We start from the raw sequence: 12,076 nt of genomic DNA on the forward strand, positions 1-12,076 counted from the left end.
TACTCTGAGAAGCATAAAGCCAAAGACACAAGCCTGAAAATGATGAATGAGACTTCATTGAAACGTCGCCTAGATATTCCAACTTTATGTGGGAGAAAACCCGAATAACCAAAGATCCACATACAAATACCCACGAAACCCTCAGAAAATATATATATATATTCTTAAGTTTTCGTGGGTACTTACATGTATGATATTCAGCTTTGTTCGGGTATTTTCCCATGTCATTATAGTTGTTAATATAGTTTAAAAGCACAACTATAATGACATGGGAAAATACCCGAACAAAGCTGAATAACACATACATGCATACATGCATACATACATACATACATACATACATACATACATACCAACCCACACACAAAGAGAGAGGGGGGTGAGGGAGAGGGAGAGAGAGAGACTACTACTACATATATAGTAGACCTGGAGATAGCAAAATAGAACAGGAAAAACTGGAGAAAAATTACAAAATACAAAGACCTGCAAATAAACTAGAACTGTGGTAAAAGAAAGCAGAGACAATATCAATAACAACAGGCACCTTGGGTGCAATCCTAAAACAACTGGAGCACGACTTGAACACCATTAGCATTGACAAAATCAGCATCAGTCATTTCCAAAAGACAGCTTCATTGGAACAGCTTGCATCCTGTGATGATACCTTTAATACCATCAAAGAACAACATCTGCCTATCCTTGATCCTTGGGAAGGACTCAGTCAGTAGATACCAATGCCAAATCCAGTCTAAACATCTGGCTGACTGTGCCAACCATAATACTGCATATTCAATATATTTGCTGCCTGACTCCCAATGACTCCAGACAGTTATTGCAGCCCAGCTGTTTGCCTAGGATGTTTGTTTCTTTTCTGATTTTACATTGAAATAAGCCTAACAGCAGCAATTGGGACCAAAGAGATCTGATACAACCCAGTGATTTATAAAACTGCAACTCTAGAAGTTCCTGATCCAAGTTTCACCACTCATATAATCTTGTTGCATTAGGCAAGTCTCTCTTAGTGGCATTCTTCCCCTGTTCCATCTGTAATACTGGAATAACTAGCAATGCAGATCCATTTTAAGGACTGTTGGAAGAATTATAATGCATGTGGTGTTTTGTAAATCAAACACATGATATGAAATATGAATCTTGATAATAATCTAATAATAGCTTGGATAACAGGATAGAAATGGTTTTTCAAATAATTACTATTATTTATATTAATTTAAAATCTTCCATTTGTGCAAGAAAATCAGAAGTATACAGATTTATTTCTTTCCCTCTCTATTCCTATAGCGAGGTCTTCAAACTTGATAGCTTTAAGACTTGTGGACTTCAACTCCCAGAATTCCTCCTCCAGATGTTAGCTCAGGAATTCTGGGAGTTGAAGTCCACAAAGTCTTAAACTTGCCAAGCTTGTAGATCCTTGTCCTACAGTATCCCCACGAAGTAGATCAGATTGTGAGTCAGTAAATAGTGGAAGATTTTCACTTGGCTAAATGTCGATCTGAAGCTGGATCTCCATTCTAATCTGATAATAATCACTATACTGTACTATCACATGCTAATGCTGGTCTCCTGACCTATTAATGTCACTTTTATCAGATTAAAAAAATTGCTGTGGTGAATGAAAGTGTTCCTTGCCCCTTTTTGGTTTTTTAAAAGTTAATAGGGAAGTAACGTTATCTACCGTATTCAGGGCTTAAACAACCCATAGTCTTTATTCTCTGTTTCTATCATTACCTAGAAATAAAAATTGTAAAACAATTTTTGTGTTGGTCTTGCCTCTTTATGGTAGCCCACCATCAGTTCAAAGGACATCAGGAGAGATTGTAGGGGGTTTCCACACAGGTAGCCTTCCACTCATGACCACAACTGAGCTCAAAATTTATGTTAAGTGAGACATTTGTTAAGTGAGTTTTGCCCCATTTTACGGCTTTTCTTGCCACCGTTGTTAAGGTAATCATTGCAGTTGTTGTTAAGTTAGTAACTCAGTTGTTAAGTGAATCTGGCTGCCCCATTGACTTTGCTTGTCAGAAGGTCTCCAAAGGGGATCAGAGGACCCCAGGGCACTGCAACTTTCATAAATATGAACCAGTTGGCAAGCACCTGAATTTTGATCATGAGACCATGGAGATGTTGCAATGGTTGTAAGTGTGAAAAATGGTTCTAGTGCTGTTGTAACATTGAGCAGTCACTAAATGAACTGTTGTAAGTCGAGACACAAAGTAGTTCGCTTTAAAACTAAATTATGTACCTTTGTGCACCTGCTTTTTCTCTGAAATGTGGCTTCCAGACGTACAACTCTAGTTTCTCTAAACTAAATTCACACTGTCTTCCAACCAGGGGTGGGATTCAAAAATCCCAGCAACTGGTTCTCTGCCCGGTTGCTGGGTGGGCGTGGCCATGGTGGGTGTGGACTACCAGAACTTCCGGTTTCCGGAGGGCCTCCAGATCCTGGGGGAGGCCGTTTTTGCCCTCTCACGGGTCCAGAGGCTTCCACCAGGCCTCTGGAAGGGTGAAACCAGCCTCCCCCAGGCTCTGGAGGCCCTCTGGAAACCGGAAACAGGCCCGTTTCTGGACTTCCAGAAGGCCTTTTCTCCCCCTCCCAGAATCTCCATGCAGACCCTGCACTTACCTGCATTGCATGGAGAGGCAGGGTGGGCAAGGTCAGCCAGTTGGTTGAAATTACGTTAACATCCGGTTCACCCGAACTGGTCCAAACCAGTAGAACCCCGCTCCTGTGTCCAGCACCAAAAATTTAGATTCCTCCTCTCCCCCCACCCCACCCCATCCCCCCCCAAAAACTGATGCCAGTGTAAGAATTAATTTTGGAAGGGAGGCAGGGAAGATCCTTTTTAAAATATCTGGAGTCTTGATTTGCCTGTTGCCTACCTTGTCAAACTCCAAATGTGCCAAAAATGTGACCCAAACAAACCAACAAGGACAAAACTTGAGTGGAAACTACCCCCCCACCCATCCTCGAAAGTAATGGATTCATTTTAATCTAATCTGAAGCTAGCAGCTAAGAGGCATAGGCAAATGTAATATAATTCATCCATGCTTCCACTGTTTGTATATGAAGATCAGAGGTAATGAAATATTCTTGTAATATAAGAAGCATAAACCCATCCCCAATAAGATCTAAAAACTGCAATATCATTTCATTTTAAACTGTTCCTATTTTAAGAGTGATACCCCATTGTCTAACATCTTAACATGTTTCTGCAGTTTTCTGTTTCTGCCTGTTTAAACCACCAAGGTAAGAGAGATTTCTATCACGTAATGCAAACTCCCAATTGTTTTGGAGAGAGAACAAGAGAAGCACATCTTTTAACAATTTATGCATCTGTAAAATGGAAACCTGTATGTACGCAGAGAAATCAGTAATAAAACCCCAGTGGTTAGCCACAGTACTTAATTTTATGAGTTAGGATTTTTTTTCCCCTCCTTTTTTCTGTTTTTAAGTAAAAGCATGAATGCTTGAAGAGTTCCACATTCCTCAAATCCTGCTTTTCATTTGGGGCTGACAGGCAAAGTTCAGAACACATCATTATGGGAGTTCACAGTGACTGCTAAAGGTAACACTCATATTACAAATGAATTAATAGAAAACACTTACCTTCCCTACTAGTTTGCCTTTCCTGTTCATGCAAAGGTAAAAGTCTGTCTCTCTCCCTTTGATCCGGACTTGACTGCCAAATGTGTCTGTTTCCACTAGAAGCTGGGCTTGTAAAGGAAGAGGAAGAAGAAGGAAAAAAGAAAAAAAAGGGGGAAAATTACAAGCATTTACCAGACTGGTCATAGAGTGAATGAAGAAGATGACTTCTTATATGTTCTCCAATTGAGAGACAGAGTATCATTGCTATATGACTGGCGGCATGCAGTACAAAACGAGCACACCAGCTCTCATAAATGATCCATTATATACCGCAGGGAAAACTCACATCAGGGTACACTATGTTTTTTGGGACAAAAAGACAGGCTGATAAGTCTGATCAAAAGAACACCATAGACATGAGAATGGCATTAGTTTCACACACAAAAACCCAACCCCACTTTCTTTCAAATTTCAGGGGGCATCCGGATGTTACTGATTCCAGATTATATTTTATATCACAAAACCAACCCCCCCCCGCCCCACATTCAATCCAATCCGTGTCAATCAAGAAAAAAGGGGGGAAGGGTGTGGGGAGGTGAGTTACTACAACTACTTTTCTACTGCTACTTTGTATGGGAGCAAATAAAACATCAGGTTAGTAGAAAAGATGGTCCTGCCCCCTGTTTCAAATGGCATCATGAAATGGGCCAATAACTGCTGGCAAGAACCGGCTTCTCAAATGGTGTAGCAAATCTTTTGAAAGGAAGCCAGGCTTCCAATTACTCTCCTCCTTATCAGCTGTCTCAGAATGGCACTATCTAGAAGGGCACCAACTAAAGCCAAGCTGAGATTCCTCAAAAGATATTGTCCAAAAAGTTCCTGAGATTATTTTCTTACTTCCCAGCTGCACTAGAAAGAAAGATGTCTGCATGGCTGAATGTGCTCTGAAAATTCTCCATATTGGGTTTTTCCCTGGTCACACATTATCCTAATACACCAAAGAAGGAACGTTCATTCCTTGAGTGTCCTAACCCTTTTTATTATTTCTTTCAAAACAAATCGATCCATGTTTCATCATGAGCTGAAATTCATAAATTAAATTAAAACAACAGGGGGCAGCTCATCATTGTGGCCTCAAAAGTAAGAGGAATATGATGCCAATTGCAGCTCACAATAGTAGAGATCTTGCCCAAACAGAAACAGAATGTAACACTTGAGATATTAACTCAGGTGTAATGTAACAGAGTGTGGCATGTAACACCCGCAGTGAAAAAAAATATTTTGTGTGATGTTCCAGTCTTTCAGTTTACATTTTTCTTTTCTGCACCTCTTCCCAACTTATTCCACCAAAATAAGAGGCAGCATTTGAAGCCACTGAGCAAATTCAGGTCTTTTTAGGTTGGTAAAGAGTTTCCTCTACTTTTCCTTAAGAGTTCCCACACACTTTTTACATATCTTGACTTCTCTCTGAGCATGTTTATAATTCCATCTTTATACATAACACAGTGACGGTGAACCTTTTTGGCACCAAGTGCCAAAAATGCACGTGCGCGTGTGCATACCCAAAATGCAGCATTCACGCATCCTGCACATGCGCACATGCCCCACCCCCATGCACGGCTCCTGTCCCCTGTGCATGCGCTCCCCCGCCCACTCCACACATGCATAGCAGAGGCCTGAATACCAGCTGGCCGGCAGGAGGCATGCACGTAAGTGTGGTGGAGCTGAGCTGGAGTGACGGCACGCGTGGCCACAGAGAGGGCTCTGCATGCCACCTGTGGCACACGTGCCATAGATTTGCCACCATAGGCATAACACAATTTTAGGAATGGGAAGATCCACCTTTGGAATACGAGTCTGCTAACTGCATGAAGATTTTTCTGGAGGTTTTAGAATAATCCTTCTATAGTTTCAAAAAGAGCATTTGTGGTGGTGGAAACAAATAAGGGCAAGTAATAAAAATGGACAGGTATGTTCTTAATTTAAGTCTGTTAATTTTAAGAAGCCTCGTGCTGGAGATTTAACCTCATCTGACCAGACCAAACTCAAACCCTAAGTTAAAGTTGATCAAAGACGAAACACAGGGCAACTTATTCACATTATGGTTCTAAGCCCAAAGCAGGCCACCTTGACTGTGGAGAAGTGCAGTGAGCCAAGTTCCAGGAAGCAGGCTCAGCAGTTTCTCAGAGAGCCATGAACAGATGCTTTGGAAAAGAGACAGCAGGTGTTCCTTGGTTTAAAAAAAAATGCCTGCGAGGAAGATGCTAGCAGAGATGGTAAGAAAGACCCATAAAGAACAGAGAAACAGCTTTGCCAAAGAGTTGTGAAAAAGAGCTCTTTCTGGGATCCAAGAGAGCTGCTGCCAGTCAAAACAGATAACACTGGGCAGGGAAAGCCAATGGATTAACCCAGCGTGAGGAAAATTTGCCTGTTGGCCAGCATAACTGCACATTAACTTTGCTGCTTCTGTCTGCTAGTGTTGCTACAGTTATAGGTCAAATGCTCAGGGAATTCAATCCTTCAGCTTTTTTTTTTTTTTTGCTGTGTATAATGTTGACTGTCAGATAAAAACATTTTTTGGCAAACTCCATCCTGTGGATTCAATAACAAATCCTAATGACAAAAAGATTGCCTACCTCCCATCCTCCATTCTCTGAAGCCAAATTGTCAATTTCAATCATGTTAAAACAAATGGCTCGGCCTCTTTTAAAATGCATGTGTACCTCTCCACTCCAAAATACTCCAAGGAAAGCTGGGCAGTTTCAAAACTACAAGATACATCACCTCACTCTTAAACTAAAACAAGTATGAGTAATACCCAGTCTGATTTTAATTTGAAAAGTATCACCTTAAAAAGATGTCAGTTCCCTGCTGTGAAAATTAAAACCATCTGGATGGCGTGATTTCCAATAATTAATGTAGCCCTCCTTTGACACAGTGACTAATTAAAATATGATACCCCCTGTTTTTTTTCCAAGTACCACATTTGAATTACAATTACAATAAAGCGCCAATAAAATAATGGAACAACTTTGGAAGAAATGAAAAATACACTTTTCTGCTTTTTGGACTTGGCAAGGAATAATATAGGCAAAGTTTTATGCTAGCAAGAACTAAGCAAAGGCAAAAGTGCAGCAGGTAACCTTTCTGGAAAAGCACATGGAACAACTTCCAAACATATCAAAACAAGAAGCCGTTGCCATCAAGAAACAGGTTTCAAATGAACACAATACAGAAACAACATACTGGAATGGAAAAGAACACACCTACTAGGAAAGAAGTACACCTCAGTTTAATCAACCACAAGTGATTCCAGGCAAGCTTATGATTCTTGAAAACCTCATTCTTAGAGATCTCCAGAAATTGTCACGGTATTGTCCTTTTTAATGAGACACAGGGGGACAGAATGAAATATCCATTTTAAACTGAACACCAGTTGAGGATTTTCTCCCCACAAAATAAAATGAAATTCATTTTTTAAATAAACTCACTACGTTTTAGAACAGGGCCGCTGGCATCCTACTCAAAACCCCAATGGGATTCCTTGCTTCGAATAAGGTTACCCTCCTCTAATGCCAAGATCATAATGTGAATTTGAAATGAGGCAAATGGAATTAGCCCATTTTAGAGGCTGTGAATCCAGTTCTGGGATAGATAAACTAACCAATTAGGCAAGGGGGTACACTAAAGAAGGCAGTCCAAGTTTCATTTATTGCTGTTGTTTATATACTAATCACGAATATTTTTTGTCCTATTGAGGTACTAGCACCAATTGGCACATTGCAGCCAAATTTCTGGAATTTGTGTAAATTTGCATAAACGATGAATAAGCTTGTACATGCTAATCCCCTCCTACAGTTTTTTCAACTTTTTAAAAAAGTGTTTATGGTAGAATACAGGAAGTCCTCAACTTATAACCACAATGGAGCCCAAAATTTCTGTTGCTAAGCAAGACATTTGTTGAGTGAGTTTTGCCCCATTTTACAACCTTTCTTGCCACGGTTGTTCAGCAAAGCACTGAAGTTGTTAAATCAGTAACACAGCTGTAAAGTGAGTTTGGCTTCCCCGATTGACTTTGCTTGTCAGAAGATTTCAAAAGGTGATCACATGATACCGGGACACTGCAACCGTCATAAATAGGGATCAGTTGCCAAGCATCTGAATTTTGAACACGTGGCCACGGGGATGCTGTAACAGTCATCAGTGTAAACAATGGTCATAAGTCACTTTTTTCAGTGCTGTTGGTAACTTGGAACGGCCACTAAACGAACTGTTGTAAGTCAAGGACAACCTGTAATATTTTTGTAGACAGCATCATCATATTTTCCATGAATTGCCACTGACACACATTTATAAGATGGATATGTTTGAAAGACATAGAAAAATAGATGAATACCACTACAAGGGTGAGAATTACATGTTGCACTTGCTGACCACAGTTACAGACATTACTGAAAATCTATAGAGCTGAACTTAATTTGCAGAATGGAAGAGGTTCTTTGCAGGAGAGAAGGGGCGGAAAGGAAAGAGTGCTTAACCACCGCAGCACAACTTCCAATCCTAGCTAAACTTAACCCCCCAGGATACCTGGGCCCACATTTGCAAAACAAACATAGGCTGGAACTCAAAAGAGTAAAAGCCTCAAGAGGAAGGAATTTCAGAGGGGAAAAAAATTAGCATCAAAGGTAATGTATAGCCCGCCTTGAGATTTGTCTCTTGAGGAAAAAGCCAACTGCAATGTACTCCTTCCATTAGCTAATTCAAGAGTAGTGCCAACAGACTTGTAAGCAAATTCAACCACCGAGAAACAAACAAATGTATAATTCTTTTTATCTGCAAAGCATAAGCAACCACAATTTCAGATGCACATCCAGATAATCAGTTCCTACATCTTATGATTGTGAAAATGTTCAAAAAGAGTTCATTGTAAGCAAATAATATATCACCACATGTGTAATATATACATATATACTGTATGTGCAAATGGTTGTAGCTGGATGGATTTAAGAGGTGCTTAGAAAAGCAGAGATGAGAAGTCTAAAAAACAGAAGTATATGGATATGGTGGAAGTAAAGATGATTTGCAAAGACAGAGAGGAATAGTGGATGGTGTTAGTGTAAACAAGATTTAACCAAATTTCCTTCTCGTCTCCTACGGGTTTTATTTTTTTTTTGCTCTTATTGTTTCTTGCTCCTTTTAAAGTTTACATCTAAAAATTTGGGTGCCACCATTTGAAAACCCCTGGAAAAATAAACAGTTTCCGAAGGTACGCTGGATCTTGTTGGAAATTTCCACAAGGATCTATTAATTTGCTTCTCCTGCAGCATCTCAAAACCTATCTGGAGGGATCTATTCTGAGGAGTATGGGGGCATGCAAAAGAATGGAAAGGCAAAATAGCCTACTTTATGAATGAAAATTCTGTTCTCTTCATTTGGGATACAAACCAACTCTACCTGCAAAGAGAAATTGTCACTCAGTACCATTCAAAGGATCAGTGAAAAGGTGAACCTAACTTGTGGAACTTGAATATTTCCTTTTCTAAAAATGATTTTGCAGCATTTTAGCTGGCTTTATGAAACAAGTATAAATATATGATCTTGTTTTCTTTTAATTCAAAGGCCTATCCTATAAATAAAACTGCAATACATTTACAAGTAGGTGAAGGGACAAATTAACTTGCTCTGATCACCTAAGACTTTTGGACTAGTCTTGATGGCATTCATTAATAGTTTATTTCACTACAAGGTTAAAAAAAAAAACCTCCCTCAATGACATGGACTTCTAGGCTTTTGGGGAGCAATGGGGATGTGGTTCTACCACTATCCTCTTCCAGGTTTGTTTGTTTGTTTTATTTATCCAACAGTCCTCGGATTTCCTGGTAAACTCTCACCCTACTAAGGAAAGATTCCTCTTTATCTGCATGCTTAGAAATCACCAAACCCCAACAGAATTTTCTTGCTCAAAAATAATGTAAAAAACTCAGCTACTTCAGATATTTTTGGTGCATTAGAAAGCAAGCCATACATTTCCATAAAGGGACCCTTTCTGTATACAATATATGAAAATGTGTGAAGCAACTCTTAAAATACCCAAAATAGTATTTTCAGCCACAACTCACATTTAGAACCCTAATTTGAATGCTACCATACATGATAGATGGAGCCTATAAATCGTAAATATTATGAATAGTATGATTATATAAATCATATTCATCATTTTCCCTTTTCTTAGCGACTACTAAGGATTGTGGGGGAGCAAATATCTTGTCCACAACTTCTCATCTTGAGTTACAAAGCTGGGAATAATACAATAAAAAGAAAACAATGAAAATGATCTGTAATAAAAGCCTTGGATATAGGGTCAGTATTTCCAATCTGTCTCAATTCTGTTCCCACATTTAATCATAAATAAATGTTCATTTTTTTTCACAGAGAGCTTAATATTCCCTTTCTCTTTCAGAAGAGGGTCTTGCCCTCAAGTCATTGATACAGCCCTCACCCCACGCTGACATATGCTCAAAATAAGGGGAATGAGTATTTTCAAAGAAGTGAAGAGGATAGGTTCAGCTGATAAATCAATGTTGACAAAGTGGCACTTATATAAAAATATCCTCATTTACACTACTGCTGGTTTCTTTTCTCTCTCTGCTTTTTGAATCTACATTACAAATCTACATTACAAAGACTGAGTCAACGTCGTCAGGATCGAACTCCAGGCTAGAGGCAGAGTTAGCCTGCAATACTACACTTTAACCACTGCACCACCAGGGCTCTCCCTAAAAATCCATACCTAATTGATGGCACTTAATTCTGTTCCCAGTCCAACAGTGACTTCATTCTGCCTTTCCTCCAGGAGTTCGTGTTAAGGTACATGATACTCGCCTCTCCAATATATCTCCCTGTGCATTAGGTTGAACCAACACCCCGATCCCACCCCAAAGGTCCTACCTCCCTTAACAAAAATCATCATTCAGAATTAGTTAGGAAGCAGTTTCCCCCACCTAATAACATCTGTATGCAACCAGTCTGCAAGTACTCTTGCCAATCATGTTTAATGGCTAGAATCAGACGCCCCACATGGGTCGATTTTAAATGACTTTTATGGATGAAATGCTGAAAAAAAATAATACAAAGGCTTTATTAGCTCAAAAAATTTTCCAGATCTATAAATGGGATCACAAACATTGGAATTGCAACAACATTCATTAGGCACAATTGTCCAATATATATAATTGCATTTTCCCTTATATAATGGTTAATCAAAGTCCTCTATAAATATCCCTATACAGAAAATACAGCACTATTTTCATATTGCTTTGCTCTCGAACGTGATCACTTGATAAAAAACAAGGCGTCCCAACCTCTATTATTGTATAAATGGCTAAATAGTGTGCACTGATTATTCAGTGGATTTTTATGAATTTCCATTTTGAGGGGAAATTTTAGTCCCATTTACTAAAATAACTTTCAGCTTGCACTTGAAACCAAATCTAATATCTGCTTGAATGAAGTGTGGAGAAAACAAAACAATTGGCAGCAAACAAGGGACAGAATGAAGTTGCATGGTTTTATGTTATAACCAATTTTATATATTCCTAAAGAAGATTTGTTCTCCCCTCTCCTCCCCCGCCAAAAAGAATCTTCTGTTGGTTTTTACAAATGCAGGTGATAACTCCATCAATACATCTCAGAACATGATGCTTCCAGATGGCAAAATTGATGTAAGCAGATTTGAATAAATCAAAGCCTACATCAACCTAACAGAGGCTCTGCCTATTTTGTGTCTGTTTCTATGATTATCATTTGGTTTGGAATGTGTTCATGCAGAGCACAGACTTCAACCATGTTCCAGTATAGTAGCATCTGAACATCTGATACAAGCTGTCTGGCTACCGAGGCAGAATCTTTAGGAAGCAGCCTGAGCCACATTAAGGATATCCGTCTGGCCATTCAATCTGAGCTTCAGAGGATTGGGCAGGAAGTCATGTAGGTTTAGAGGCCAGCAGAATCTCTGCTCATCACCTATCCTTTTTATTTCTGCTGCCAAAATAAAAGCTAGAAAAGAAGCTTGATACAGACAAGATGGACAGCACATAAATCCAATAGATGGATGGATAGATGGATGGATGGAGACAGAGAGAGAGAGAGAGGCAGGCAGACAGACAAAATTGTAGGAGAATATAAAGTTATGCGATCATCTTCAAAGTGGTCACAGAGGTTCAGTTGATTTCTATTTTTTATTTTTTTATTTATTTATTATTTATTTATTTATTCATTTATTAAATTGGTATGTCGCCTATCTGTCCATCTTCTATTTCATTAGAACTGTATCATTAATCCATCTTGGGCAGCTCAGAAATCAATCCCTATGGCACAGGAGGAGAAATAAAAGCACACCGTCTTCTCTTCCCACATCAATCTCTTTCTAGGCCCCTGGCAACCTGTCCCAAAAGCCAGTGTCTTCAAGGTCCC

General features: G+C 39.3%; 1 protein-coding gene across 3 annotated transcripts in view; it reads right to left on the minus strand.

Moving 5' to 3' along the window:
* Nucleotides 1-12,076, minus strand: part of FGF18 (fibroblast growth factor 18) — a 142,690-nt gene that overhangs the window by 23,684 nt on the left and 106,930 nt on the right. For 2 of the 3 annotated variants that reach the window (XM_026710379.2, XM_087918685.1), the window contains one exon: nt 3,626-3,732. The exons of the other annotated variant lie outside the window; for it this stretch is intronic. In XM_026710379.2, coding sequence (XP_026566164.2) covers nt 3,626-3,732 — 107 coding nt within the window. The remainder of the gene's footprint in view (nt 1-3,625; nt 3,733-12,076) is intronic. 3 annotated transcript variants of the gene reach the window in all.

The sequence above is a fragment of the Pseudonaja textilis genome, chromosome 1 (assembly GCF_049901715.1).
Source record: "Pseudonaja textilis isolate UNSWEBS1 chromosome 1, rPseTex1.2, whole genome shotgun sequence".
Lineage (NCBI taxonomy): Eukaryota > Metazoa > Chordata > Lepidosauria > Squamata > Elapidae > Pseudonaja > Pseudonaja textilis.